The following is a 27866-nucleotide window of genomic DNA, read 5'->3' as shown; positions in this document are numbered from 1 at the left end:
TCAGGTTTGATATCCCCAATCCTGATTCTTCCCAAGGAAATAAAGAAATGATGCAGTATAGCATATATCTCCCTTCCTAGGGGTGTTTGCCAAAACACAAGACTTTAAATCTGACACTGCTTAATCTATTCAATTACTTATTTTCAATTACTGGGAAATGGTTTCAAATATTATGCCATACAAACCCCACCACATTTATTAGTAAAAGGGAAATTGTACTCTAAGAAGTAACATTAAGTTGCCCACTCCTCTTGGACACTGACAAAATTAAGAGAGATATTATATGATTTAGCAATGTAATATCAAACTAACCACATAGGGTAAATTAAATTTATGTTCATATCTTGAATAAAAATATTCCTTCAACAAATAGGATTGAATTTATGCTTCAAAGTGTTTTAATTTGCAACAGAAATTATATACTAATCAGTAGCATCATTATTATGAAATTGAAAAATTTAGATCCATCATTCAGGAATAACCTGGATACTGATAATCTAATAATTTTTTCAAGAATGATGCCTTCTTTACCAAGGACCAACTACAGGGAAATGTTGTTCAGTTATAATCATTACTTATTAATATTTAATTAAATTTACTTTGTATGATATCAGCCACCTTGTTTTAAAACAAAAAGCAAATACTAGAAACATACAAATTATGAATATAAAAATAATTAAATTTAAATTTTTTACAACATGTTTTTCAAAACAGATGATAGCAATAAAAATGGAAGAGAATCAAAAATGGAAAACCAAAAGGAAGATACAAAAAGAGCAAGGCTGATGGTCTCACATGAGGAAGAGCAAAGTAAAAGACAATGTCTATCAAGAGATCAGAAAACAAACCTGGAAACCAAACACCTCCAGACTGAAAACATGCAGCTTGGAATTCAAATTTTGTGAACCTGGACATATCACTAGAAAAGTAAATGAAACCCTTGGTGGAAATCTTTTAGGCTATAAACATAAAAAGATTTGAGCAACCTGTAGATGGACTTTGCTGATTATTCTGCTATTCTTTGATCTAGTTTTTTACTAATTCTAACTGAATTGACACCAATTACCTTATCTCTAAGTACAATCACAAAGAGGTCCATAGTCTGAAATTCACCAAGCACTTATAAAGACAAAGGGGTTTACGCATTTCATAACTTGCCCCAATTAAGTTCATCAAGCCCCTTCTTTCTGGTATTATTTTCCTCTGCTATCTATTCTTTTTAAGAACTAGAGTAAAAAAAAGAAACAAAATAACACATTCTTTGTGATTAATTAGGAGCCAATGACTTTCTTCCTTGCCATGCCTCCTCTTGCCTTTCTTTCCAAGCAGACAAATGCTGTCTGTTGAGCAGTAATTGCTAAGGCAGTATTGCCAAACTAATAAAACAAACTGAATTAATAATACTCAGCTTAACTACAATTGTAGCAAATACATTACAAAAAAGGAAAAACATACACACTTTTGACTTTTGATGAATGTCACAAATTACTCATAACAACATGTGGCACCAGAATAGAAATGAGCCAACAGCTCCAGAGATTTAAGTCATTTGCACATTGCCTGCTGTCTGGTACCTCCCCTGCTGAAAGTTACCATCTTCAGAAAACAGTGAGGAGAGGAGAGGAGAGTGTAGGCCTACACTTCAGCTGCTTCCATTCACAATTGAACATGTTAAATTATGGAGTGCAGGATTCAATTACAATAGAAGTCATAACCAATCTGCCAGTAGTAAAAAAACAAACAAACAAACCCACAAAAAACCAAAATGAAACAAACAAAAAACACCCCCACACCCAAAAAGTATTCAAATTCAGCACTATGAAAGCACCATTTTGCCAGATTTTATTAGAAACACATAGATTCCAGCCAGCAGAAGTAGCAATAAGCCATTATATATTAGTTGAACTTTGCAAAATACTCATAATTCTGTGCATATACTGTGTCTATTTATAACCTAATTCCTCCCAGAATGGTTAAAACACAGGTAGTTCTCTTCCTAAGTCATCCCACCTAGACTGTGAACTTACAAAGCTGCAGTCCTACAGTATTATGTAGCAAATTTCCTATGCTGTCCTCAGTGGGAGCAGGTACATTCACAGAGCTGTTGGAAGAGAAGCTGTGACCTGGAGACTCAGAAAGGTTTCAGAAAGTTTTGACAAGTCTGAGGAGACCTTCAGCACTGGTGGGTGTCATTCAGTAGTAACTAACTGGGTTCTGGCACACTAATAAAACTTCTGTAAGGCAGACAGCAAAGCAGCACAGCCCCTACTATGAGGAACCAAAGGTTTGTGGGAGGTTATCAAGCTGAGATAATATTTATCAGCAAATAGGTGGGACAAGTGCGTTCCAAAAGAGACTCTATTTTATACCAAAATATTCCTTTCTCCTCACTACCTTCCACAGAGAAGTAACTCAACAACAACTGTTTTGGTCCAGTAATCATCTTTCATTAGAGGAAAGAAGCTTGTTACAGCATATACGTATAGGAGTCTTTCTAGAACAGGCTGAACTTTATGTTTTATTTTTACTGGAATACCACTAAAATAAAATCCTAATAATGGGATGAAACTTGCACAGACATTTTTTAGCTTACATACTGCAAATTCTCCTAGCATCCTTAGACTAAAATGCATGTAAACCTCTTGGAAACATACGAACTTGGGACCTCAGATACTGATTTCTCTGAAGAAAAGAACAAACAAACAAAAAAAAAAAAGGAGATGGGTTCAAAAACTGGACTGTAGGCAGATTTTAAAATCAATATTGACAGATTTAATCCAAAGGTCAAGCCAGGAAAATCTGCCTCTTATCATTAAAGAGAATTAAACAGAAAAAGGAAGAGCTTTAGGCTGGTAGCTAATGTTTTGGTAGTGCTGCAGTCATGTAAAATTTAATACTCCATGACTGGCTAATAATATTCTTTGTGTTCCTATCACAAGTTTTGCAATAGTGGTCAAGATTTGTGGTTTCCAGCAGTCAGCTTGGAATATTGCCTTTCTGCTTGAGGCCTGACATAGTAGTCCTAATTTTCCACTGGGATGTGCTATATAATTGTATCAGTCTGGTTTCTGAAACTCTTGCAAGGGTGTGAAGCTGAAAAATAGGTGAGACAGAAGCTTTGTTTGCGCACCAGAATGCAGGATAGAAATAAAAATATCTAATTAATTTAATCCCATAGCTAACGTCACAAGATGGAAGGAAAAGCAACAGGTACTGGAGAGTAAGCACATGTCCATAAGAGGGAATAAAAAAGCAGCTAGTTCTTTTTCAGATATAATGGCAATTTTAACTTCCAGAAATAGAAAGCTCTGTGTTTTCTATATTTACATGTTATAAATCCCTTTATTTTTAAATAAAATCCTGTATACTGATAGATGTAAAAATTGAAGTTCTGTGGCACAAGTACAGCTAGTGTTCCAAATAATACAGCTCTTCTGGTTGACTAGACTTAAAAAGAAACTCTGATGTCACAGAGTCCCAGATGATATTTCTTAGAGGTGGCCCCACTGTAGTGAAGCAAACAGACCCATTTATCTGCGTTTTTTTACTAATGAGCCTCAGAAAAGGCACCCAGAAAGAAAACAGTAATGGACAATATCTGCAAATTGCTTGTATCTCCTCAGATTGCAGGCCTCATCCTCAGCCAACATAAAGAGCAAGCAGAATAAGACACCAGACAAGAATCTGTTTTCACAATTCTAGAACCTTTTTCCAGAGTTTTTTTGTATACATTACAGACATTTCTAGACAGTTTATTAAATTTATAATATGGTTATTATTTATATAAATTTATATTTATTATTTATATAAATTTATATTTTATTATTTATATAATAATTTATATATAGTTTATATTTATAATATGGTTAAAGAACAATAAAATCAAACTACATTTTAACTATATCTGGTGCCAGATATTATAACCAAGCCCTCTGACACCTGGATAATGTAGATGATGAAATACATGTTAAATACATAGGCTAAAACTACAACAGTGCTATGGTTGCAAACATTTAAAAAGGTACTAGCTTCTACATTATATTTCACTGAGTGACAGGTTTCTGGGGAAACTGCACAAAAAATATTTTTCTGCCATTTTTCCAAAAGCAAATTATGAACACCTAAAATCCGAATTGTTCCCATCTATACAAAGTAACTTGTTAAACATTAATACAGTCTTTTGAATTAGATAGTTGTCCTTCTGTTGAATTTCTCTTTCATAATCCATCTGCTTACATTATCATCCTCTTATTAACACATAGAAAATGATTAATAATATGGCCAATGAATTCCAACCATGTTTGTCCTGAAGGCAGAAATGTAATCAGGTTATGTATTGCCATAAATTATTCCACTACTCAGCACGTTCAAATTGTGCTTATTGCACATGACCTACAATATTTGGTAAACAAGCATGTACAGCCACTTCCCTGGTAAATATGACAGCATTACAGACATTACAGGGCATTTTTTTAAACTAACAACACAATTTACCGTGGAATATATCAGCTTGTACACTTGAGGTCTCTCAATGTACAAATGACTTACTACTAGCTGCAGTTTCCTCACCTTTGGCTATATTCTCTCAGCAGTTTCAATATATTTCTCTTAATTAAGAGATTTAATCAGCCATAATGAGTAGATTGGTTCTTGACATTTTCTGCATTTTTATTTTACTTGCCCAATGGTATTGGTCAGTACAACCATTTTAAATGTAAGGAGAAAGAATTGTAAGATACTTGACAGAAACTATTATAATCCTGATGACATGGGTTCAAACTACAACCTCTCATGTTTTAGGGCTTAATATTTTGTATTTAGCAATACCTATTTCTAACAAAATACAAAATTTCTATGTCAGGGGAAAAAAAGAAAATTTGTAAGGAATTCATTACAAATACTTATTTTTTTTTTTAAAAAAAAGATATGCCCTAATTACCAATTCCTAATTCCTGTTCCAAATGCAAACATTAGCACATGTGGTAGTACCCTCTGGAATTTTAAGTTTATTTTGACAGCTTTTGAAAGACATAACTTTATTCACATATGTTTCACTCTCTATATAAAGAACTGTTCATATGTCATTATATCATGGTAATTTAAAAATCTCGAATAATTTTTTTAAAAAGAATAATCTGCTTTTCAGCAGCAACAGACCAGAAACAATTATGTAAAAAATCAATTCAATGCATTTTGAAATATCCGACTTGCAAGGGAGTGTGATACTTAAAAATTTACAAATAGACTAAAACATACCATGCCATCAGAAAAAGCATGATCCCAGCAGCTTAGAGCACAGCATGGAAAGTAAGTGCGGGAAAATGATCATCTATGTAGATGGTTGTTCTTTTTAATTCTGTTTGTGACAGAGATTGGCAAACTAGCTGCTAGAGCAGCTACAGTGTGTACCAGATAAACAGTTATAACTATGTTTGACATAAATCACAGTCTGAAGAATGTGTGCAAATTCAGTTTAGGAGAGGAAAAAGAAATAAAAAAAAAAAAAAAGTGAGAGGTTTTCCTGCTTAGCAGTCAGAGAGGCATTCCGAGCCCCAGAAACCCAGCGCCAGATGTGATGCTCCCGATTGGCTGAGCACGGACCATGTGTTTGAACCGTGCGGAAATGGAAACCCCTCCCAGAGCCAGATCTGCATTGCAGTCAAGGGAAGAACAAGATTTATTTCCTATGCTCTGCTCGCTTGCTCAGATACGTACACGAGCAGGAAATCCACCTGCAGTTTTCTCGCCCTAATAAAATGTACTAAATAATACTAAATGTTCAGTTATTTGTACAATTACTTCTAATTAGTGTTTTGCAAATCGTAGTAACAAAGAATGAACACTAAAGATCAAGCATAATCATATATAATTTTTTACAATTTTGTTTTCAAGAATAGGAGATATTACCTGCTACATCCTCTATTTTTCTTCTTTCTTCTACATCTCAAGGGTCTTTTTTTCTTCCTGTGTAGACAAGTGAATCCAAATTAAAAATTATTCTAGCAATCTTGCTGTTCTTTCCCACCTTTTCCCCCGCTGTGATGATTTTGTTACACAAATTTTACAACAGCTTACTTCTCGTGCACTGGTATCTCAAATATAGCATATTAAACTCCATTTTACCTGGAGCTTTCAACAGTAAATCACATTATTTTTTCCGATAGAAATACATAAAACTCCTTTCTATTTGATCTACATTTAAAGAAAATATATGTTTGCTAGCAAAAAAAAAAAAAAATCTAGCATAAACAAAGAATATTTATTTTAAGAAAGCCCTAAATTTACCCTAGAGCCTTTTTTAAATCAAACAGCCCAGGCTGTTAGGCATATGATTCTTTATTTCAAGTAAGCTCCCTTAATATGATGGCATTTCAACATGACCTCTTTACACTTTGTCTAGGGCATAATTTTGCCAGTAACAGAACGCCCCATCCTAAGACCTAGACAATAAATGTGGAATTCTTGGGCACAAGTTACAGGGCCAGCTATGTTATAATGGCATCTCAGCAAGCTATTTTCCCCTCACTGCTAGTGGTTTTATTTTTTAGTCTAAATATCATCAATAATACACACTTCTTTCTTTCATTTTTGTCAGAAGGGTTCAAGAAAATAAAATTTTGAGAATTAAGATAAAACATAGACATAGCAGGTTATGGAATAAAAAAAAAATCTAATAGGTTGAGATTTAATTAACATACAAAGAAGAGCAGAACAAGAAGAGAAAATATGTGTAGGAAACTACCACAGAAATTATTCATACTTATAGCAATCCAAGATGCAGGATTATTTTCCATATTACATATCTGATACAAATATAAAATATTGTAAAAAATCAACATTTTACATAGAGATACAATTTGTAGAAAGAAGCAATTGTGTGACCCTGAATGAAACCAAAATATACAAAGGGAAATGTACAAAGGGAAATATACAAAGTGTTCAAATATTTTTGATTGAGCTAGCTGCTAAAAATTGTTCGATCTCTCTCATTTCCTGCATCACAGCTCTCAGATATAGCTCCTGAGGAATAGCAGTCATGGAAAATTGATCTAAGGTTTCTGACAGAGGGGAGTGGAATGGACAGAGTCACAAGAGTTTGGTGCTATTTCCAAAATGTTTTCTGGAGATTACTAAACCTGTACCAGGCTGGTATATATGTATATACTTTTTCATTTCAAACTAGCATATAGACAGACTGGTGTGTTTCTTCAAGCATTCCTTTATCAATTATTAAAATTAATACAGGAGAGGGCAAATTGAAGCAGCTGATGTGTCTGCATGCATTCTGTAACTTCCATGGGAAAAGGCAGACAGAAAGCTTTCTCAATCCAGTGCAACCAAGTCCTGCAGAGACTGTTAGAGTTCTGGGGCATAAGACACTTGACTGGCACAATCTGTAGTGGAAAGAGTCTGTAGGATTTGTTGTTTCTGGAGTGTGTGTGTGTGTGTGTGTGTGTGTACAGAAATATACAGGTGTATATGTATGTATCTGTGTATATCTATTAAGAGTTATAACAATTACTGAAATAAAGTAAATGCCATAGCATAATCATACTAAAAATAATCAATGTATTGACTCTATATATTTTTGAATTAATTAAGTAAAAGGTTTTCATGCACCCTACGCTGCACACACGAATTACCAAAATGTTACCAGACTTTAGGTATGTTATCCTGTCTGTGTTCAGCAAAGCTCAGTAATTTAAATCAAATTCAGAGATGAAAACAATTGTTTCCAAATGAAGGAGATAGCAGAAGCTGCAGTTGCTTGCACAATTGTCAAGTGTCTCCAGTAACACTTGCCCATTCTTAAATATACCACATTTCTACAACACAGACAATAGAACTGAATGTTAAACAGTGTTGTGGCCAGAAGCTCACATGAAAGATTTTCTGTGTAGCACTCTGGACTTCTTATCAAAACTGCAGTCTGTGTCCTTTTTAAAGTATGAAACTCAAATATGGCCAAGTCAACTCCATGTTCAAACTATGACAGTACTAACATTTAATGAATAATGAGTCTGTTTGTGCAATCTCAGTTTTATAGCAAATATATTTAGTTCAGTGAATTGGCTCCATTAACATTACTATTCTGGAGTTCGAGATCAAATTCATATTTGCATCTTAAACTTTTTGTAATACTAAAAAATACTTTGGCAGTTTTACCAACAATATTTACCTACTTTAAAATTCACTTCACAAACAAATGCTGCATAAGAATTGAACAATAAAAACCTCCAATAAACCCACAAGGGGAAAAAAAGGACAATGAAGTGAAACTGACATTCCAGCCTCATAAGTATATAAAAGCTAAAAGCCTTTCCCACCATTTTTTGTTTGTTTGTTTTTTTAAATAGACACACACTGCTGTTCCCTTGGCTTACAAAGAGGAGTACATGTTTGCAAACATTGCTGGTAAAAAGAAAAGCATGTTAGCCATCTGCATAGATGACCAATACAGCATCTGCTACATAATGTGAAAGTTCATCTGATTATGAAACTACATGAGCCAGGACAGACACAAGTGTTTTAAATGCTACCATTTCACTTAAGGAAATGGGTGACCCAAAACGGGGAGCAATATTTTACTAGATAACCTGAAAACACTAGCAGAAAACCATTTGCCTGAAATCAAAATTGTAATTTTATCTAAGTCCTGAAACTTGTGTATCATTGCGAAATGTGCATCTCCCTCATTTACTGGTTTGTCTTTTAGTTCAGTGCAGTAAGCACAGTATTATAAGATTATTACATTCTGCACAGTTGATTACACATAGGGGAGGGCCATCATGAACTGAAACTGTAGAATTCAAATGCGATCTGCCTATGGCTGTGCAACCAAATGAACTGCCAGACAATCAGCCTCCACGAGTAACAGTAAGATGTGAAATGAATGACAATCAAACTAATAAAGGAATTCTTTAAATTTGGTGAGGCAGCTTCTGTGTAAAGTACAAAAAATTTTGAAACTAAGACACGTATTTAGCCAGTACTTTCAGTACTGTCACTGTGAGAGTAACAGAGGCAAGAGAACAAACAACATATAGGAAAAATTTTATTTTAAATAGAAAGTTAAATTGGTTTATTCTGCTGAAAAAAAGGAAGATAAGAAATTTTTGGCTTTGGCCTCAATGCAAAGAATAGCTGGTGTTTTATGAGATTTTCAGTGAGTTTTACTTTCTTTGTAGACATCTATCTTCTCAAAGATATAGAAATTATCTATAAACTTGTTTCAGTCCCTGTACATGACAGCAGCGAGAACCTTTCTGGATCTGTCGGGAATTTCTCTATGCATTTATTATTACATTTAGTTTAAAAGATTTGGAAACTTTCGTGTAAATGATTTTATGTATGTTTTAGAAACATCAGAGTAAAATAAAGAAATTAAATTAACAGCTAATACTGAATTTCCAGTGATTCAGTGAAACCTCATCACCTGTTTTACTTCTTTACATACGATGAAGGTATTTTTGAAGGGGTAAGTGCCAACTCCTGTTAAGGTTAAGTCATCATACTAAAATAGGTACTGGTACTAATGAGAGGATAATCAAGACTGAAGAAACCTTGACTTAATAGTAGATTTTTATAATACTTCTCCTGATGTCATTTTTCTGGTAAGGAAAAACTTGTAATGTATGTGCTTAACTATGCTCCACTCTATACGAAATTGTCGCAGAATACCCTTTCCCTGAACTCTATGCTAGTTTATTATGACAAGAACCATTAAAAGCTACAGGCAATGCCACTGAATGGGTAAGCATGAGAAACTTACTGCCTGGGCTTGTTTTGGTATTTATCCGGAAACTGACTAGGCTACGCTCAGTTCTGAGAGGGAGCGCGGAACAAGCTCTAGAGAGCCAATCTTCAGCTGCCTCCTTGCAGCATCTCCAGCATAAAACAATACGCAAGACAAGTAACTTCTCTTAGAAGGTCCCGTGCACCTCGGGGACACTCTGATACTCCTGCAGATATCCCTACAGTAAGCAGGACATTTTCCGTTTCCTCCTCTCTCCTGCCAGGCACCTCGTGCCCCCTGTGTGCCGTCCCCTGCGGATCTCGGCGCACAGCGCTCCCTCAGCGGGGCCCCCGCGCTCGGCTCGGCCCGGCCCGGGCTGCGGGGGCGGGGCGGGGGCGGCCCCACTGAGGGGAGGCGGGGCCGCCCCGCGCGCCTGCCGCGGCTGCGCCGGCGCCGTCACCCCCACAGCGGGCGGCGGTTCGTGCGCGGGGCCGGCGGCCGGCGTGGGACCGACGAGGGCGGGAAGGCGCTGTCGCTGAACGCCGGCACGGTGATATCTTCTCTTTCCTCGCCTCCCTACCCTTCTCCGCACCTTCCCTCTCCCCACCTTCCCTCGCTCCCGACCCTTTCTGTCCTCCCGGCGGGGAAGGCGGCGCTGGCGGCGCGCGGACGGCGGAGGAGAGGAAGGGGGTGGGGGATGGGCGTCGGGCCCAGAGAAGAAAAGCGGTAACGGCCGCAGCGCGCGCGCCGCCCCGAGGCCGCCTTGCCGCCACGTGACCCCCCCCCGCGCCCGCCCCCTACTCTCCCGCCCGGCTCCATATTGGCGCTGCGCTGGCCGAGCCCGGGCACAAAATGGAGGTAACTGCGCGCGGGGCGCGGGGGCTCGCCTCCATCGGCCAAGGTGGGGGCGGAGGCGAGGCGGCTCCTGCCGCGCCGCGCGGAGCTGGAGCAACTTGAGTTCCGCCCGAGCCTGCGGGCGGGAAAGCGCGGCGGGAAAGGGGTGGTTGGCGGCAACACGTCATGGAGCCCCTTGCAGTTCCCGCGGCCGCCGCCTCTTTGTAGCGTTCCTGCCGCGCTCCAGAGTTGCTTTCCCCTGCGACACGCCGCGTTATTCTGCAATGGCGGCGCGGCAGGAAGAGAGGGGGAGCGGGAGAGGCGGCGCTTCCGCCGCGCGGCCCCGCGGGCTGCGGCCGCCATTTCGCAGCGCTCCGGCGCGTGGGTGAGAGGGGCCCAGCCCTCGGCCTGGGGCAGCGCTGTGGTCAGCAGAGCCCTTCACAGCAGTCCTGGGGACACCAAAACACCTGGGCGCGTATTCAGGCAGGAGTAGGGCAAGGCGAGCCCTACACGTGCGTTTGTCATTGTTCTGCCCTCCCAGTGTTCCTTTCCCCGGTACCCCCCCCCTCCCCCCCCCCGTCCAGCGTAAGCTACCCGAAGTAGTGCGGAACACACTTAGTTTTCTCGGAACACTTTTAAAAGCATTAAAATCGTTTAGTGCAGTACGCTGCATCTAGCAGAGGAATGCTCCTTCACTTTGTAGCACCTCCCTGATATCTCTCACCTTTGCCCAGAGGGTGTTAAAGCGTGTCAGGAACCTTTAGTGCTCGGGGAGGTGGGGAAATGAATATAGAGTTCTTTTCCCTTTCTCCTCTCCCACAATTACATATGCAAGACCCAGGACATTCGGTGGCATTCTGCCATAATCCTGGTGAGCAGCACGAAGCAGTCTGCACAAATCTAGAGGAATTATCCTCTCCCTTCTTGGAGGGAAGTAGTCATGATACCCTTGCTTGCCTTTTCCTCAGAACCTGGGGGGCTTTTTGCTCAAGTGTTTCAGAGTATGGCAAGCAAAAATAGTGCACTTTCTTTTTCTTTTTTTTGTGTGTGTGTGTGGTATTTTGTATCTCACTTTATTCACTGAAAGGTGAAACCTTAAAAAATCAAGATCAGAGAAACCCAACAGCTCGCACTAGTTTCTGTTCGTGCATTAAAATTATCCGTGTTCTGTTCGGATCTCTTACCAAAGCAGCTAAAAACAACTTTATCATGTAAGCAATTTTTTTAGCTGCTTCGGAGTTTAATAGCTTGAGAGGGGTGATGTGTTCAAAGCATTTGAATGTGGTTCAGTAAAGCTTGGAAACGTGTCACATCAGGTATAAAGCTAATATCTTGGGGTTTTTCCCAGGCACACATTCCTGTTGGTGTTGGGAATACACTACTAACACACTTAAAACTGAGAATTAGATTTTTTACTGCTTTGACTTTTAGATTTGCTGGAAGACCCTACTGTATGCACTTTAGGTCCAACTGCAATTGCTTACAGAAAAGACCAGTGCATTTTCATAGTATTCTCTGATTGGATGGGTGAACTTCCATCTTGGTAATATTTGGTTTATCTCTTGTTAGTTTCTTTTCTCCTGTAAGAGATGGAGCAGTATTGTGAGTAATGAGAAATGTCCTGGTGACTACTTTATCATTATAATTCAAAGATTTCCTTGGAGGCTGCTTTTAAGTTCTGTAGCTGAGTTGCAACAGATACTTGCTCAATGGTAGTCTGACAAGCAATAACAAAAGTATTCCGAATGTTTTTATTCCGAGTTGAAGAGAATATTTTGTTGGTGATAAGAACTAACAAATTTAGTCCTGGCAGCCTTTCTGTAAGGCACAATAGGAATAGGACTGAGCAGGGTTCCACGTGAGCTGGTGTGCATTAGCAAGAAGACAACTCCCTTTTTAACCCTCAACCTTCAGAGGCCATTGGGGCAGAGACCATGCCCAGGAGCTTTATTATGTTGGCCATTGTGAAGCCTCGCTGGGGAAAGCACCTTCAGAAGGGGACTCCTACTTTCCATTACTTTGGAAAGCTTATCCCTTTCCTCCCTAACAATTCCTGAAGCTTTATTTTGCCATACAGCTAGTTTGTAAAAAGCCCTTGAAGTGTTAATGTTCTGTTTCATACCTCCCTTATATGACTTAAAAAACTGAACAGCTCAGTTAAAGTACTTAATATCCTAATACCTCTTAAGTCAAACTCATGTTTGATTTAAAGGATTTCAAGAGCAGGTTTTAGCATTGTGTAGAGAGGAACAGAAGATAATAAGTAACTTTAAATTTACTTAATAAAACCTTTACAATTGTTAGTGCATTTAATTTTGATGCTTGTGATTTCACAGTTGCATTTAATTTGAAGCCGGATTTTAACATGAACTTACGTTTAAGAATTTCCGCTTTGAGTAACAGCATATATTGCTCATTAGTAGAGACCTGCCTGCCTTTCCATATGCAGGAACAAAATTTGGAGGAAGAAAACTTTTTTAAAAAAGCCCACAACCCAAACAAACAAACCTCTCACAGAAATACACATAATCTTGTGAATATCTATGCTTTTAAATGCTGCACAAGTATCGTTTTACTGAAGTATGTTATGTAGTTAACAGTATTGCCTTTTGGCTAGTGCAGTAAAGCTTCAAGCAACACCCAAAGTAGTAATGAATATTGGCCAGAGGTACCAGTACATTAATATTAGGACTAACTAAAGGATCCTAGAAAATTTTATAGAAAAAAGGCCAAAAGGAACATAATTCTTTCTGTTGGAATGTGTACGTATGGGTTCATTCACTGAGCTTATCTTGTAAAAGACTTCCTATTTGTAGTGGCACATACACTACATAGTGTACAAATCAGTAATCAAATAGATCATGTGGGAGCAAAAGTAATGTAGATGCTTAGTTCTGCACACTGCTGAGGATCAGCAGTTCTTGGTATTGCAAAGGTAGCATCAGTAAGGGGTTCTTGGATTACTCACAGTGGAAAGTATTTTTTTAATACAGGAACATTCTCTAGTGTTCCGTGCTTCTGGATACCTGACTACAAGAGATTACATATCAGAAATAAGCAGCAATAACTAGTAAGCAGTAACTAATAAGAAGTATTGGCAAAATTAAATGTTTTGGGGGTTAAAAGTCCAGAGAAACAGAATTTATTTAGTGGGTTTGGGTATCAAAGGTGGAATTTGCTTGCTGTGTATCAGTTGTATTCACGTTAGTTTTGTCAGACAGTAATAGATACAGGTTTGCTACAGATTTTAGCATTAGTTTGTGAAGTGAGCTTGATAGGGATAGCAGATGTTTCTTTTGCTGCTCTTTTTAATCTTTATCTATGTAGGCTGAGGCTTTTTATTCTACCCATTTAAATACTTTAGGGAGTTTTTTTTTTGTTTTTTTTTTACTTTAACCCGTTTCTTCCTGTAAAGCCACACCTGTGCATTGCACCCAGAGAAGGCCCTGTGTCACAGGAACTGGGGTAAGTACTGACTTATCCAACCTGTTTTCTAGGTTTCCTAGATCTAAAAGAAAGGCTGAGTTAGAGTACCCTTCCAAAATGGCTGCTATTAAGGAAGAGAGAGAAGTGGAAGACTACAAGAGGAAAGGAAGACGATCCTCACAGGTGAGAGGATGGGTTATTTTATTAAAAACAAAGTAGTTTTAAGGGGAAAAGATGCAAAACTCCCAAGTTAACCATTTCTATCTGCTATATTAATATCCTTTTTTTTTTTTCTACCTTCTTCATCCCCGTATTAGCAGAGTAACTTTAAATTGCAATTTATTACTTACAGTTTAATGGGGTGGGTTGTTAAGCATAAGGGGGAAATTTTGCTTGTCTAGCTTTCTGTTCTAACAAACTGATTAAATATATGTTTCTGATTAAAGCAAGGTGTAATTATTAAATTTGTGCATCCTCAGAGTATCAGCAGGAACTTGATTACGTCCTACCTTCAAAGTCCTGTTTTTAGTGGGAATGAAGACAGGTTCCTATTTTCTATTTTTTTTTTTTTTTTTTTTTTTAAGTAAAAATGGTTGCCTGATAGTCACTGCAAATGAAAGCGAGCTGTACTAAGTAAAAATAACTGTTTTCTTTTGCTTCTAGCAGAAATACCGTAGACTGAATAAGGTGCGTAGTATAGAGAAGATGTCGGGGCTGTTTTTGGGAGGATGGGAGCTAGTTACTTTTGGGGTAGGGTGTGGAAGCGGGTGGGGGGGAAGTTCCTAATACCCTTCAGAAAATAATTTTAAGATCAGCAAGAAGGGTATTTAACGTGCTTAAATAGCTTATAACAGAGGCATTTTCTCTTTGTTTATTTGGATTTGTTTGCTTTCTAACATTACTTTTTCAGGTTGATTGAATATTTTAGCTTGTTCAAACCAACTTTTTTCTGGAATGATACGCTACTGCAATGTGCGAGGGCCTATACACTTGAATTACAAACAAACCTTGTCCGAATTGCATGCGTCTGGTAGTGTATGATTATTTTGTAATGAAGTACAGTGTGTTAAATCCTTCTGGAAGGAATGTTGAAACTCTTCACTCATTCAAACTTCGAATTCAGTGTAAATGGGGTCGATCAGCTGCATAGTAAATAAGCTCTTGTAGTACACAAAAGTAAATTGCCCTGCAGTGATGTTAAAAACTGTTGAGTTTCTAGAGAACAAGTTTCACAGGCAAAGTTCCTGAGGCCTCAGTTGCCTGTAAGCTTTCCCATTTCAGAAGACATTCTAGGATTGTACTGCCTGGGGACAGGGTGGTCTCAGGTTCAGCCACAGCTGAGTGTAGGTTTGGTGACAAGCATTTTGTGGACATTTGCTGCTGCTCAGAGGTAGAATGCATGGGAGAGCTCTACCTAAAAACTGCCTTTAGAGAGAAATACTGCAAATCCAAAAGGCTGATTATTCAAAACCCCTGCCACAGGAAATTCCAATTGATGGCAACCTCGGAGTAGAAGCAGTATGTATCTGCAGCAGCGTTGTCTCAATTGACAGGATTTCTGCCAAGATGAGCATTTTTGCAGGAATCCCGGGGGGGTCCTAGCTTCTTCCTCCCCCTCTTAGGCGAGAGGTACACTGCACCGCGCCGAGTGTTGGGGGTTTCGGTAGTGCCTGGGAGCAGCGGTGTGGTTTTGCTGGCGGCAGGGGGTGAGCTGAGGGCCCGCGGGTGCCGCCGCCCGGCCTCTGCCTGGGCCTTGCGGCCGGGCCCCGCCCATGGCGCCACTGTGGCGCCGGCCGCCCGCCCCGCCCTCGGCTCCATATTGGTGGCGCGGCGGCCGCGGCTGAGCACAAAATGGAGGCGGCCCGGCCCGCGCAACGCTTGGATTTTAGTGGGGGGAGGCCAAAGTCGGGGTAGAAGGAACGTTCTGCGCGTCCGCAGAGCCTTGTAATGTGTCTGGAAGCCGCTCTGACGGCTTAGGGGGGAGAAACATTGTCTTGCCGACTAGAGGCAGGCTGGGCGGTCTTGCAGCTGCCCTCCCCACTCCTACCCGAGGAGTGCTGCAAAATGGCGCGCTCTCCTGCCGTGTCAGCTGAGCGGGAGGCAGCCTGACTCCGCTAGAGCAGGGTGGAAGTTACACTGAGGGAGAGATGTGTTCTGCAGGAATTTCTGTACAGGAAAGACTGCTGTTAGAAGTAACTGGCAACAGAACAATTGAGAAACAGCATCTTGTGTGATAGAGAACAGCACTCTGAAAAACTCCAGTGGGAACAAACTGCATAAAAAAACAGTTCCCTAATTCTCTAAGGAAATACTACCTTCTGTTTTTGTACAGAGTTCCTGTAAACTGTATGTGTCCTAGGGATAATTTTGGTACAATAGAAGCTTTAACAGCGGGTGTTACTCTTGCTGAATGAGAACAGCTGTTCTTGTGCACATAAAAACAATAAGCAGAAAAGAACTTAACTTTTTCCTTACCTGATAAATTCTGTGGTCATTCTTTTAAGGTAAAAGTATTTTGGGTTAGCTGGAAACCCTCATACCCTTGAATAATATCAGAGAACTGTAAATAGTCTGTCCAGTTTTCCCTTACATAGGTTTCTGATTTTGGAGGAGTCTAAACTTGAGTTTCACATAAAAAATTTATTCCAATATGTGTAGAACAGTTTGAAACAGTGTTACCAGCTTTAACATAACCCAACTAAACATTAACAGTAGATTTTAAAAATTGCAATTAGCAACAGATTATGCTTGACCTAAAGCAGTTTCTGTATGCAGTAGGAATGTAATCCTCTAAAATTAAAAGTTTCAATATAGTGAGAAGGGTGATGTGTTTTCTTTAATACCTTTATAGTCTGGACTGCTTGGAAGGCACTAGAAGCTTAACTTTGTTGTCCTGGGACCATTGACTGTTAATAATTTATATGATAATCCTGAGGTAACAAAACCTTAAATAGAAGGCTGTTAACAAGCCTTATTTATTTAACAAGAATGGTGTGGTTCTTTCTAAGAAAACTCAGCAGGTGTAAGGGCAGGGATTTACTTAATAGACAGCTTTTCATAATCTTAGTTACTGTTTGCTGTAGTACAGTCTTGAGTATTAAAAACCAATGGTTTGCTAAAGCACTATATAATACAAGAAGTCTCACTGAAAGGGGCTTAAGCCTTCCTGGCCAACCCTAGCAGCATGGCAAAAGTTCAGGCACTTCAGATTTGAAGCTAAATGTCTACAGATAGAAGTCTGTGGCTGTTTTTATGTAGTTCACCTCAGGATAATGCTGTGTCTAGTCTGGTTTAATGCACTGCAGTAGAAACAGTGAAGCCTGTTGAACATTGATGCTGCAGAGCTGAAGTCATACGCAGCATAGCTGGCCAGCACCTTGTGCAGTGTATTACATGCACAAAAGTACCCACTTGCTAAATGAGATTTTAATCTGTTTGCGTTTTGTAAGACTTCTCTGACAATGGCAGTTGTGAAAAAAATTTTTGTGAACGCCTCATCAGATGTATGTGGAAATTGACTATCTGCTAAAAAAGAGCAGCACTGGAACAGAGCAGAAACACAGTTGTACTCTTAAGCCCATTTCAGTCACATGATAAAAAACTGGAATCTGAAAATTTGCATCTTTTAAAATGTAACTGGTCATACATAGACAGTGTTAGCAAAAACTATTAAACTTGTTGGTTCTGTGATGCTTGCTAAGTTACCAGTCTCATTCCAGTAGTTGTACCCACTGCTGGTCATTGGTGACTTGTTACTCATGGCATTTTTTTGTCTGTAAGGTGTAGGTTCATGTTGTCTGACATTTAAGAGGTATTTTCCGTAAAACTAAAATCCACGTATATATTTGCCCTTTCTTGCTTGCATATACTCCAATAATAAAATTACCAAAGTACAGAATATATAATTTCAAGGAGTTTAGTATTGATGTGTTTAACAAAAACGCATGAAAGTAGCCTGTCAAAAATGGACATTCCCAAAGAGAAGACACTCAGCCCAAGCAGCAGCCTTTTTTTCTTGTATACTGCGTCCTTAAATTCTTTGTAGTTCTGCATATTTGTGCTTTGTAAAGTGTTAGAACTTCCCTTTATCTAGCCGTGCTTCATCCCGTGTTGTGAGATCTGCAACTGAAAGATAGACACAGAATGAATGCACTTCTGGGTGGTGGGGAGCAGCTGAGTTATCTAGTATATTGAAATCCCTTTACTGTTTGCATTTAACGCTCTTTAAGTTGTTAGTATTTTAATTAAAATCACACTTCATTAAGTGTTTACTATTCTGCTGTCTAAACCCATTAGAAGTCATTGTTTTTATGTAAAAATGTATTTCACGTATTTGTAGTTATAATGTGCACAAATAATTTCTTGTAATTCAGTAAAATTTTAATTCTGTGATTTGTATTCAAAATCTGTTTCTGATTTTTTGATTTTGTAGGGCCATGAGCCAAAGGAGCCAGAGCAGTTGAGAAAGCTGTTCATTGGAGGTCTGAGCTTTGAAACAACAGATGATAGCTTGAGAGAGCACTTTGAGAAATGGGGCACACTCACAGACTGTGTGGTAAAGTCTCTGTTATTTGTTTGTGCTTTTGAAAGGGCTAGGTACTTAAAGTAGCACAGAAATGCAAAGTGCCTCCTTGTGTGTTTGCAGGTGATGAGAGACCCACAAACAAAACGTTCCAGAGGCTTTGGCTTTGTGACTTACTCATGTGTGGAGGAGGTGGATGCTGCCATGAGCGCTCGACCACATAAGGTTGATGGACGCGTGGTTGAACCAAAGAGAGCAGTTTCAAGGGAGGTGAGTTTGTGTTCCAGTTAACCACATATCTTAATCTTTACCTACTACTTTAAGCACTGATTGTCATTTTTGGCATTGCAGGATTCTGTAAAGCCTGGGGCACACCTCACAGTAAAGAAAATATTTGTTGGTGGAATTAAAGAAGATACAGAAGAATATAATTTAAGGGAGTACTTTGAAAAATATGGCAAGATTGAAACCATAGAGGTCATGGAAGACAGGCAGAGTGGAAAGAAGAGAGGCTTCGCTTTTGTAACTTTTGATGATCATGATACAGTTGATAAAATTGTTGGTATGTAAGCTCTTCAGTAAGAAATGACTTACGGGATAAAAGTGTTAAGATCTCAGAAGAGCAGTGTGTGGAATGAGATGATTGCTTAATCAGCTGCTTTGTTATTGTAAAGGATTGGGTTGGTTTAATATTATTTTCCAAAGTGTGCCACATGCCTTACAGTAACTTTCTATGAAAGTTTATAGCATATTGCAGAGATGTGATATTTTAACTTTCCTTTTTCACTGTTTCCTGTAGTTCAGAAATACCATACTATAAATGGACACAACTGTGAAGTGAAAAAAGCACTCTCAAAACAAGAAATGCAGACTGCTAGCTCTCAGAGAGGTGAGTTGTAGTTGTGCATAGCTATTTTGTGTAACAGGTTTTCAATTAATGTAATTCAAGTGAAATATTTTGTAGGTCGTGGGGGTGGCTCAGGCAACTTCATGGGCCGTGGAAACTTCGGAGGCGGTGGAGGGAATTTTGGCCGAGGAGGAAACTTTGGTGGGAGAGGTAAATGATTGGAATATTAGTATAGAATGTGATTTACATTTTGGTTTGCTGTTGGGTTTTTTTTTTTTTTTCAATTTCCTGTGTTAGTTGGCTTAAACATTTAATATGTTTGTTCAGGAAAACATTCTCATCTGTTTTGTGTTCTAGGAGGCTATGGGGGTGGTGGTGGCGGTGGTGGGAGCAGAGGAAGCTTTGGGGGTGGTGACGGATACAATGGATTTGGTGATGGTAAGTGTATTGTTCACTTCCTTTTCCCCCAATGTTAGAACCAGCTGTAAGTCTTGCCTTCACCATGGAAGTGAAATCTGTTTTGGTGATAACATGGTAATAGCAATAATGAAAATGAAATTCTACGTGGTAGAGCTGTGAAGAGTTAACTTTTTTTTTTTGTTCTCCCCATAAAATGATGGGTGGAAAAAAATACTCATCTGTATTTACCCTTAAAAAAATCTCACATCACAAGGTCATGAGGAAGCTGTTTATTATTGAGAACTAAGTGAAAATTCTGATGTCAGTTGAGATGACTAAAACTGAGTAAAGCAATGAACAACTGTTTTCAGTCAACTCTTTAGACTTCTTCTTGTGGTTCAGTAGTGTCTTTTTCGCGATGCAGTTAGGACAAGTATCCAGAATGCATTGAAGAGAAATGCAGCAATTATCAGAAGGCTAAAAAATGCAATTACCAGAAAGTCAGAAGGGATGAGGGAAGTAGCATGTAATTAATTACTTAGGTTGTGATTTTATAAGCATGGGGATTTTTTCAAATAAATGCTTTAGATAAATTATGCAACCACAATGAATATAATACAGGGAAAATATTGTGGGTGGGGCATTTTATTGTGCAAGTGTGTTGGTTTGGGCTTTTTTGTTAAATGGATCTTACCGGTATTTTAGGTTTGGTGTATTAAGTTTGAATCTTCTTTTATTCAAAGGTGGTAACTATGGAGGTGGTCCTGGCTATGGCAGCAGAGGAGGTTATGGTGGTGGTGGAGGACCAGGATATGGAAACCCGGGTGGTGGATATGGAGGTGGAGGAGGAGGATATGATGGCTACAATGAAGGAGGAAATTTTGGTGGTGGTAAGATTCTAGCTTTAATTCTACATCCATGGTTCTTAGGTTTCATTTCACAATGCTTGAAATGTAGTAATTCACAAAATTAGTTGTATGTCTAGGTTTTAATACAGAATGCCCATGTTGCATTAGGAAAGTTCCTTTTCATGTGGATCAGCTTTGATAAACTACAGTGTTGTTTTGCCAGGGATGTATTCTTCAAAAAGCTTTGGCTATAAATCTATACATGAAGGCAGAATACAGTTTTTTTAATGGTTTTGACCATTTCCAGTATGTTATTGTTGGATACCAGTTCACAACATGTGGATCACATCCTCCTTTGTGAGGACTACAAATCCAGATTTTCATAAGCTTTTTTTATTGGTTTCCCCAAATTTGGGGAGTTAAGCTGCAAAAACTGCTGTGTATCTTACTATACTTCCTGATCTGTGTATGCAGCATGCCCATTACATTTCTATAACTTTTTTGGAACAAATAAATTGTAATTTACATTATTGTCATACATGAAAGTTGTGCAGTAGAAGAATAATGGTGAAACTCACTGTTTTCTGATTTTGGGGGGCCTTAATTTGGCCTATTGAGAAATAACATCAAATTTGCTTTGATAAGCTACTCAAACGTACTTACAATGTGATGTGTTTCATTATCAATAAAATACCGATTTCTAATCATAAAAATACCAAGGGTCTTCTGTTACTTTTGCTTTTTGAATAGAGGTAGCATCAAAATAAAGGCACTTCGTTTTGAATTGTTCTAAACTACTACAATTTATTTTTACATTGGATATTGGAATTTGGCGGGTTTTGTGTCCTAAGTGTTGAACAAACATGGCTTTATAAATTTACTTCAGGTAATTATGGTGGAAGTGGAAACTACAATGATTTTGGCAATTACAGTGGACAACAGCAGTCTAACTATGGTCCCATGAAAGGTGGTGGCAGCTTTGGTGGCAGAAGTTCAGGCAGTCCCTATGGTGGTAAGTATGATTTTATACAGAAAATATTTTTGAGTTTAAATCCCTTGTTGCTCATGTATTTCAGCATACACACTGTTTTTTTAGGTGGCTATGGATCTGGAAGTGGAAGTGGGGGCTATGGTGGTAGAAGATTCTAAAAATGCTACTAGAAAAAGGGTAGGTGTAATGTATATTTATAATGATGATTAATAATGTACAACTGTTCACTGAGAGTAATAATTTTCTTATCCTGTATTCAACAGGCTACAGTTCTTAGCAGGAGAGAGAGCGAGGAGTTGTCAGGAAAGCTGCAGGTTACTTTGAGACAGTCGTCCCAAATGAATTAGAGGAACTGTAAAATCTGCCACAGAAGGAACGATGATCCATAGTCAGAAAAGTTACTGCAGCTTAAACAGGAAACCCTTCTTGATCAGGACTGTCATAGCCACAGTTTGCAAAAAGTGCAGCTATTGATTCATGCAATGTAGTGTCGATTAGATGTACATTCCTGAGGTCTTTCTCTGTTGTAGCTTTGTCTTTCTTTTTTCTTTTTATTTTCCCATTACATCAGGTATATTGCCCTGTAAATTGTGGTAGTGGTACCAGGAATAAACAAATCAATGAATTTTTAACTTTTCAATATTTGTGTAGTTCAGTTTTTCCACATTTAGTGCAGAGATCTCTATAACAGAAATGAAATGTAGTTTAGGGTGTTTCCTTGTTAGTTAATAGAGAAGATAAATGCATTTTTCAATTACTATTTTGTATTAATTTAAAGTTAACAATAGAAACACCTATTGATTTGCAGTCTTAAGGGGTCTAGTCTCAGTGTATATACGTAACTGTCATTGACATGAGTTTCATAGGCATACAGAGGGAAAACATCTGTATGTTACATTATAGTTTGTTTAGATGTATAACTAGGATTGAGTTACTCAAATTAGTGTTTGTGAATCATAGAGCTAAGCTTTATCTTAATGAAAACTTTAAATTACTTTTTGGTTTGTGCATATTTTTTTAATTTGTAGTTCTGTATTAGTACTAGCGCTTCAAGAAAAAAAAGGCATGATAAATATTTTAACAAGACCAACTTTAGACACATGAAAGCTGTCTCCCGTCTCATTTGAGATGCAAAAGGGATAACTGAAGTTGTTTAAGTCTTGGGTGGAGAGAAAAAGAAATTTGCTTTTTACCTTTATATTTATTGTAATTCCCGAGAAGTTAAGGTGGGGGGAATCAAGTGCCTGTTTCCTTGGGATATACAATGATTCTGTTTCAATAAAACTATACTTGGGGGAGGGTGGCTTGGAATTTTCATCCCCTTTGTCCCCATTTCCTTTTCCCTCACACCAGACTGCACTGTTTCAATTAAATGAGGCTTCATAGTGAGAGTAATAGGTATGTTACTCAATAATTTAATGGCTATATACTTTCTTGCATGCACCCTAGGCAATTTTCTGGACACATACTTCTGACTGGGAGCCAAGGGTAGCACAGGTGTAATCACTGACAGTCCCAGGTAATGCGTTCCAAAAGCCCATTCCCCATGGGCTCTTAAATAGAGTTCTTGAGCTGTTTCCCTGGCAGATGTCTGTGCTCAGCTGAGAGCTCAAAGATAAAGATAAAACATGATCTAGTTGTATTTTACCGACTAGAAGCACTCCCACAACATAGAGGGGTACGGTCCTGAGTTCTCACAGGTAGAATGATAGTGTGCTACAACTGGATTTGGTGCAGTGGAGTAGAAAATACGACCAGTACATGTGGCTAGCAATTGTACTTCATTCTCACTTCTGACCTCCAAATTAAGGCACTGCAGTCTGTCCTGTCCTCATCTGATGTGAATTCTCTTGACTATTGCCAGGCCAGTGCTTGCTGTAAATTCACTCAGAAGAGTAGGGACCCAGTCAATAAAAGAAATACTCAGACACTTGGCAATATGTATTGGAATTACTCACACCTGTTTTCACTTCTGGGTCAATGTGCAGAATAAGGTAAATGCAATTCCAGTGTAGGAATGAATCTGCAAAGATGTATGAAATGGCTTAAGGCATAATCAGTCATATTAATAATGAATTATAATTTTTAAGAAGTGGTAGAAAAATAAGTGTGTTGTTTGAAAAAAATTAAACATATGTTATTTAAACGCTGTTATTGGAGTGTATTTAGACTGCAGTACGCTAAAACAAGAAACCAGTGTCAAGATGGTAGCCTCCAAAATGGATTTCAAAGTCTGCTTATTCTTGTCTGTGGAGTTCTGAAAGATCTCAAAAGTTAAAGCAAGAATTGGTGGTTTAGTGAACGCTTCTGTTGTTGTACGTGTTCATTTGGGCTTGGGATGGGGGGGAGGCTGTACTTCAATAAAGGCATTTTTTAAACAACCCATTTGGAGTTTGAAAACATGGGAAACTAAACCACAACTCACTAGGGAGTGAGACACCTAACTACTGACATGCTTTGTACCTTACTACGCTAGAAGATGTGTAGACTTGCACCTGGGGCCTGCATCTGATTGCAGGGACAACTGGAGGATGGGGTTGATGTCCCTTCTGATAATTGATCTGGTATTTCTAAATTTTTTTAGAATGTATTGACAGTGTTCTTTTTAACAGGGCCTCTTGTAGCTGTACTGTGACTACAATGTTAACTTTGAAAAATAGTGTCATAATAAACTTTATGAACAAGATCTGTATGCAACCTTTTAAGAGATGGATGTAAGTGACCGCTTTGTAGGTGGGTGGGGTAGCTTAGCTATTGTTTGTGACGTGGAAAAGTGTAAGCCATGAGGACAGTGATCCGCCAGCTTTACAGAACCTAGGATGTACTTCTTTGATCCATACATTGCTAAGGAGACTCGTAAGACAGGACTTCAGCAGCCTATTGAGTATGGAGAAGTCAGCCTAATTAAAGAATGACAAGGCAGCAGGAGCAACAGCTTCAACTTCCAGAAAAGTGAAGGAATAAGATACTGTGCTGATAGTGAGCAGCTTTCCCAAGGCTAGTTAAATCTGCTTATCACAGCTGAAATATCGAAGAAAGTCTAGCAAGAGTTCTTCACCTTTTGGAACCTCCTTGAGTGATAGCTACTTGAGTTGACTCAAAATCAATAGGTCTAGCATTTAGACCTGAAAGGAAGGGCAATGAGCATAGGTAAGGTTTGCCTTTAAAATTTTTCATGAATTATAAAGAGTGGTGGGAGGTTTTTAAACAAGGTAAGAGTAATTTCTTTAATTTTCAGGTTGAATTGAGAAGCTGCTGCTTGACAAAATGGGGAATGTCTTGCACATCCTCTTCAAATGAAGGTTTCTGACTGGGTAAGATTTGTAGTGTATAGTAAAATGTGTTTAACCCTTACTTCCTTCTAGGCTTTCCTTTGACAGCCTTTAAATATCAAGGGAAGCCATAAGCACTAAGCAGCAAATATTCCAGCATATGTCATCCAGTGTTTCCTGTTCTGGATGGGGGCTGCTTGCTGGCAGAATTCCTATTCAAGAATCTTCTGTTCCTGGCAGATACAAAATTACTTCATGTCCGAGATCAAGGAGACAAGTTGATGTTTTGAAATAATGTGCTTTGGTTACTCGGGAGTGTGCTGGGGTGGGGAGTGGGGGGAAACTGTTCTGTCCTTAGTCATGGAAAGAGGTGCCCCAGAGAAGCCCAGAAAGGCAGTGACACTTGAAGTGGTTCTTTGGTTCTCAGCAGTGTTGACCTGCTGCTGCACCCCTTCTGGGAGGGAGCTTGATATCTCAATATCGCTGAAAGCTGGGATTTCCCTCCTACTAGGGGTAGTGGATCCTGGTTTACCAGGTGATGTATTTACCTGTACAAATTAAAGAGCTCCCTTCCAGATTCTGGGTGCTTTCAGGCAGGATAGTTGAGGCTAATACTGTTATATGATACCCAGCTGAAATCACAATGGCAAATTGAATGTCAGTAAAAACTCCTCATAGAATCTTGATTTTTATGCAGAGTGGAACATGTATTAAGTCTTAGAACATGTATTGTTTCCTTTTCTGCATATTTGATTGTCACAGGTCTTTTTATAAAGTATTTCAGCATCTATTTAAACTTTGCAATACATTTCTGAGCCTGTGCATTCTTAGGAAGTCAGTTTCTGTTTTAGTGTTGGTTATACTTCAGTTGCTCTGAAAGTAGTCAAATGGAACCTCCTAATCAGAGGCAGAGGCATGTTCACAAACTGTTTCAAGTCCCTAAATTTTATCTGCTGCCTGTAGACTCGCAGAAAGTAATTTCTGACTTTGTAATACACAGTTAAATGTGATTTGGAAGTAACATGCAGAGATGTTCATAAAATCAGAAGCTACTTAATTTAAAATCTCCTGATGACTGCATATATTTTTTAAAGAAACATTGAGACAAGTTTGTGCTTAGCCAAGGTTGAGCCTAAATCTGAAACTGCAGCAGTACAGTCACGTTGCCTTAGTGTAATGTGCCAGCTTGTTGCTGAGGTGACAAGCTTGCTTTCTTGGACCTAAAAGTGGGAAACGTGTGCTTTTGCTCTGCTTGGCAGAGGTCCCACAAGCATCTGCACAACAGGTCATGAGGAACAGCACTGCCCCTCAGGTGCAGGCAAATGCATTTGCAGTGGTCTTTGGGGTTTTTTTAACAGTGAAATTTAAATCAAATTTAAAATTAATTAAAATTTAAATACCTTTCCTTAGAGGGTTCCACATTGCTGCAGACTTGTTCTGTGCTCTGGATGGGTCTTTTTGAACCAGATACAGAAATAGATACTGTTTGAACTATTTTCACAGTTTGATTTATAACACACTTGTTAAGACTAATGTGCTTAAATTCAATTATTTATAGCAAAATCTATTTAGAAATAACTTTGACCAAAAAGAACACATTCTTAAGGGAGTGCTTGGTCAATTATATCTCCATCCAAGGGGCACTTTAAGGAGTTAGGAGCAGTTTTATGGCCATGTTTTTGTTTACTGGCTTCTGTTGAAAATAGCAGCTTTAAATAGAGATGGAGATTAAAGATGCAAAGCTAGCAAAGTATTGGTCCCTAAGCTGCAGTTGTACAGAAATTTACTTGATAACAAAAATTATACTTCCAGGTAGACAAGGGGGTTTCCCCAAAAGCAACCCAGATTGCTGGAGGTTACTATGCTATTACAGAAAATGGAAATTAAACACAGCATCTTAACTTCAATATCCTTTAAATACTTAAGGTTCCTCATCTTATCAAGCATTGATTGTGTGATGTACTGATGTGCTGTCTTTGGTTCCTGTGTTTAAGACATTAATGTGTTTTCATGTACTGTCTATACTGAGGTGGAATATTCACAAATCAGGGTGTGGTCTCTGACAAGTGTGTGTATCTTAAATTGTGTGGAGCATGTAAGATCTTGAGTATCACTGAAATTCACATATCTGATGGATGATTCTTTTTTTGCTGTGGGTGCTACAGGTTGACATCTCTCTTTATTAGCTTTTTCCTGAACTAAAGTAATCCAAGTATCTGCACAGAAGAAAAAATGGCCTTCATGTAGAAGATAATATCGCAAGATTGGAAACAGAATAAAATGGTAAAACTGGCAAAGACATCAGGAGCAATGGTGCTAGTGTGCTGACACATCTTGAAACTTGTGATTAAACAAGTTAAAATAGCATGGCAATTTAAAATTTCAGTATAGTCCATAATGGATTGAAATTTGTTAAAATACTTCAATTTTGTATCAGAATAAAGTGTATATTGTCAAATGACTTACAATATAAAATGCATTGTCATCACCTTTTTTTAATGCTGTGAAGAACACAAAGTCATCTAGAATTATTGCAACACATTTTCTTACAGGATCATCTTTACAACTTTGGACTGCAAGCCAAAAACCCTTGGTTCAGGCCAGCTTTTCAGCTTTATTTTTAATAGTTTTAAAATGCACTGTTTTGATCAAGAAACAAATGCTCTCCATGTGGCAGCTTGTCAGTGTATGAGGTCAGCTTTGATACTTTCAACTTGGCAGTGTCACTAGTTACTCAGGTTTGGGAACATTCTCTGTATCTCAGTAATAATAATAAAAATAAAATGAAGGTTAGAGTTTGCAATCTGATGTTTCTATATATATGAGTAATGTGGATATTTTTTTTCCTTAATGAGATTGGGTTCAATGCAAGAGCAGCATGCACTGTGTTGGTGATGTGAAAAACACTGGGTTAAACTGAATGCAAGTTATCACAGACCAAGTTTCTTTAGACTGATTCTTCACATGATGAAATTCAAACAAGGCTGCTGG

At 38.6% G+C, this 27866-nt stretch overlaps 2 protein-coding genes across 52 annotated transcripts in view; one reads left to right on the top strand and one right to left on the bottom strand.

The window, feature by feature from the left end:
• LOC111931789 (uncharacterized) overlaps positions 1-9860 on the bottom strand; it is a 203459-nt gene extending 193599 nt beyond the window's left edge. For both annotated transcript variants that reach the window (XR_015289342.1, XM_086898071.1), the window contains exons 1-2: positions 9773-9860; positions 5908-5964 (exon numbers count right to left, since the gene is read on the bottom strand). The gene's annotated coding sequence lies outside the window, so the exon portion shown is untranslated. The remainder of the gene's footprint in view (positions 1-5907; positions 5965-9772) is intronic.
• A 279-nt stretch (positions 9861-10139) lies between these two features.
• On the top strand, positions 10140-27678 carry HNRNPA3 (heterogeneous nuclear ribonucleoprotein A3). Of its 50 annotated transcripts, none has more exons than XR_015289331.1 (14): positions 10153-10286; positions 14068-14179; positions 14663-14683; positions 18429-18551; positions 18642-18788; positions 18870-19080; positions 19318-19407; positions 19483-19575; positions 19723-19803; positions 20508-20654; positions 21499-21624; positions 21709-21780; positions 24842-24917; positions 27041-27678. XR_015289331.1 is itself a non-coding variant. In XM_086898043.1 (13 exons), exons 2-12 carry the CDS (start codon positions 14114-14116, stop codon positions 21759-21761), a joined length of 1158 nt encoding a protein of 385 aa, XP_086754169.1. In that variant the 5' UTR covers positions 10140-10286; positions 14068-14113; the 3' UTR covers positions 21762-21780; positions 21867-23984. The 50 variants fall into 50 exon arrangements, 34 of the variants coding, with proteins under 34 accessions (XP_086754169.1, XP_086754166.1, XP_086754173.1 ...); XR_015289329.1 differs by having other exon boundaries at positions 19468-19575; XR_015289330.1 differs by having other exon boundaries at positions 14660-14683.
• The last annotated feature ends 188 nt before the right edge of the window (positions 27679-27866 follow it).

The sequence above is a fragment of the Cyanistes caeruleus genome, chromosome 7, assembly GCF_971803275.1.
Source record: "Cyanistes caeruleus chromosome 7, bCyaCae1.hap1.1, whole genome shotgun sequence".
Lineage (NCBI taxonomy): Eukaryota > Metazoa > Chordata > Aves > Passeriformes > Paridae > Cyanistes > Cyanistes caeruleus.
Note: the sequence above shows the minus strand (reverse complement) of the source record. Positions and strands in the feature narration are given on the sequence as shown.

Excerpts from the sequence above, each read along its gene's own strand:
- HNRNPA3 (XM_086898070.1), top strand. The coding sequence starts at position 14,114 with ATGGCTGCTATTAAGGAAGAGAGAGAAGTGGAAGACTACAAGAGGAAA. Across the intron at positions 14,180-14,659 it reads AAGGAAGACGATCCTCACAG|CAGAAATACCGTAGACTGAA; the intron begins GTGAGAGGATGG and ends TTTTGCTTCTAG. Across the intron at positions 19,804-20,507 it reads ATACAATGGATTTGGTGATG|GTGGTAACTATGGAGGTGGT; the intron begins GTAAGTGTATTG and ends TTTTATTCAAAG.